General features: G+C 39.2%; 1 protein-coding gene across 1 annotated transcript; it reads right to left on the reverse strand.

Annotated features, from left to right (window-relative positions):
* Positions 1 to 785: 785 nt before the first annotated feature.
* On the reverse strand, positions 786 to 1777 carry LOC144256896 (small ubiquitin-related modifier 2). Its single transcript, XM_077802673.1, has one exon. It carries the CDS (start codon positions 1684 to 1686, stop codon positions 1399 to 1401), a length of 288 nt encoding a protein of 95 aa, XP_077658799.1. The 5' UTR covers positions 1687 to 1777; the 3' UTR covers positions 786 to 1398.
* Between the last annotated feature and the right edge of the window lie 204 nt (positions 1778 to 1981).

A 1981-nucleotide genomic window follows, 5' to 3' on the forward strand; every position in this document is an offset into this window, starting at 1 on the left:
CTTGAAATTATAAAATTTTTAAAAAGGAGTCTATATATTACTCATATTTTATAAATACTAGATTATGGATAATGGAGGGTGTCTTTCTGTATCAAGGTTCAATCAGGAACCATATAAGTGACATGAAATAGTGGGTTTATTAGAGGGATTTGACCTTATCTAACTGTAGCAGCTGGCAAGGAATCTAAGGAAGGATTCTGTGTCTTTGGTCTTGTAAACTCAAAGTTGCTGTATTTTTGCAGAGTTGGCAAAGTCCACAAGATCAAATGTGAGAGGAAAATCTGGAACCTACCATGTCTCCTACCCCTTCCAACTTGACATACTGAAGCTGCAGGAAGGGATCGCTTGGAATTTGAAAAAGCTGCAGACTTGGCTCTGTCTCTACCACCTAGAAGATGAGCTTCAATGGCCCCTGGTACCTCCAGCAACCTCCAGAACACAATGGTGGCTGCTTGCCTTTTGTCTTGGGTATGAATCTTACTGTCACTCCTCCTGAGGTCAACCCTCACCTGTACCAGATGCAGAGAGAGTTCTGGAAAGCTTAGTTTCAAACTAGCTAAGTTGATCCAGTACAAAGCCATCCCAATGCTTGAATTTCAGTTATTTCTGGGATGAGTATCAAAGCAGAATCTATCGCTCAGTGTATATTTAATTAATTAATAAATGATTTCAAGAATATTTGAGCTTTAATTAGTTTCTAACACTTTGGTGATCCCAATTTTGTAGTTTAGCCTATAACAAGAGTCCAGTGAATATTTGTTGAATGAATTTCTTTTTTTTTTCATTTTAAACAAGAAGTTTATTTAAACAACAAGACGCTTGACTTGAAGGGAAAACTATCTAGGAATCTTTTTTAAGAGTAATTTACCCCTACTTAAAGACAGATTGCCCTACATGTAACAGCTACGTACAAAAAAGTTATAAAATTGTCCTTGGTTTTACAATGATAAATGAAAAACATTAAAATTCTCCAATCGAACAAGGTATGCAAGGATTTTTATGTTGTTCAGGTTTTTTTTTGTTGTTTTTTTGTTTTTTGTTAAAACAGTGAGAGCAAAATAACTTACTGGAATATAAAGATAAGAGCTGAATGAGCATGCCACTAATGGAGAAAGGGGATATTTTCACAGAACCAGTATTTTTCCCCATCCCATCTCCATTTGATGTCAATCAAAACATATCATTGGCCATTTAGTTTAAAAAAAATGCAATATGCTTGTGCACATACACCAGTTACTTTATGTACAATAAAGGAATGGGGAAGGGGAAAATGAAAGAATAAAGAAAACTATACTGTAGTAGTCAGGATGTGGTGGAACCAAATTGCAGTTTTCTAATTGAGAATGTATTCTTGGTCTGTAAGAACAGAGTTCTGGAGTAAAGTAGCAGGTTCCCTTTTTAGTAGACACCTCCTGTCTGCTGCTGGAACACATCAATTGTATCTTCATCCTCCATTTCCAACTGTGCAGGTGTGTCTGTTTCATTAATTGGCTGCCCGTCAAATCGGAATCTGATCTGCCTCATCGACAAACCCTGTCGTTCACAATATGCTTTCATTAGTTTACTAAGTGGTGTATGCCTCTTAATCTTAAACTGCACCACAGAACCATCCTGCCCCGCCACCTTCAAGTTAATATGATCGTTGTTCTCAGTCTTGACTCCTTCCTTGGGCTTTTCGTCGGCCATGGCGAGCGCCGGAGTCTCCTCAGCTGCCGCTTCACAAAAGAGGTACCAGGTTCGCACCGAACGAGCACACAAGCAGCTCCAGGAGCGGCAGAAGAAGCGAATGAATTTCTTTATGGTATGACTGGAAGAGCACTAGAACCCCTGCCAATCAGGAGGCTTTGGGGGTAATACTGGGTCTTTTGCTGCTTAGCTGGGGGACCCCAGAGCAAATCATGCCAGTTTTGTGGCCTCTGTGGCCTAAGGGAGTCAGATGAAATAATCTCTAAATAACCTTTTTGTTCAGAAGCTTCACAAA

The sequence above is a fragment of the Urocitellus parryii genome, chromosome 9 (assembly GCF_045843805.1).
Source record: "Urocitellus parryii isolate mUroPar1 chromosome 9, mUroPar1.hap1, whole genome shotgun sequence".
Lineage (NCBI taxonomy): Eukaryota > Metazoa > Chordata > Mammalia > Rodentia > Sciuridae > Urocitellus > Urocitellus parryii.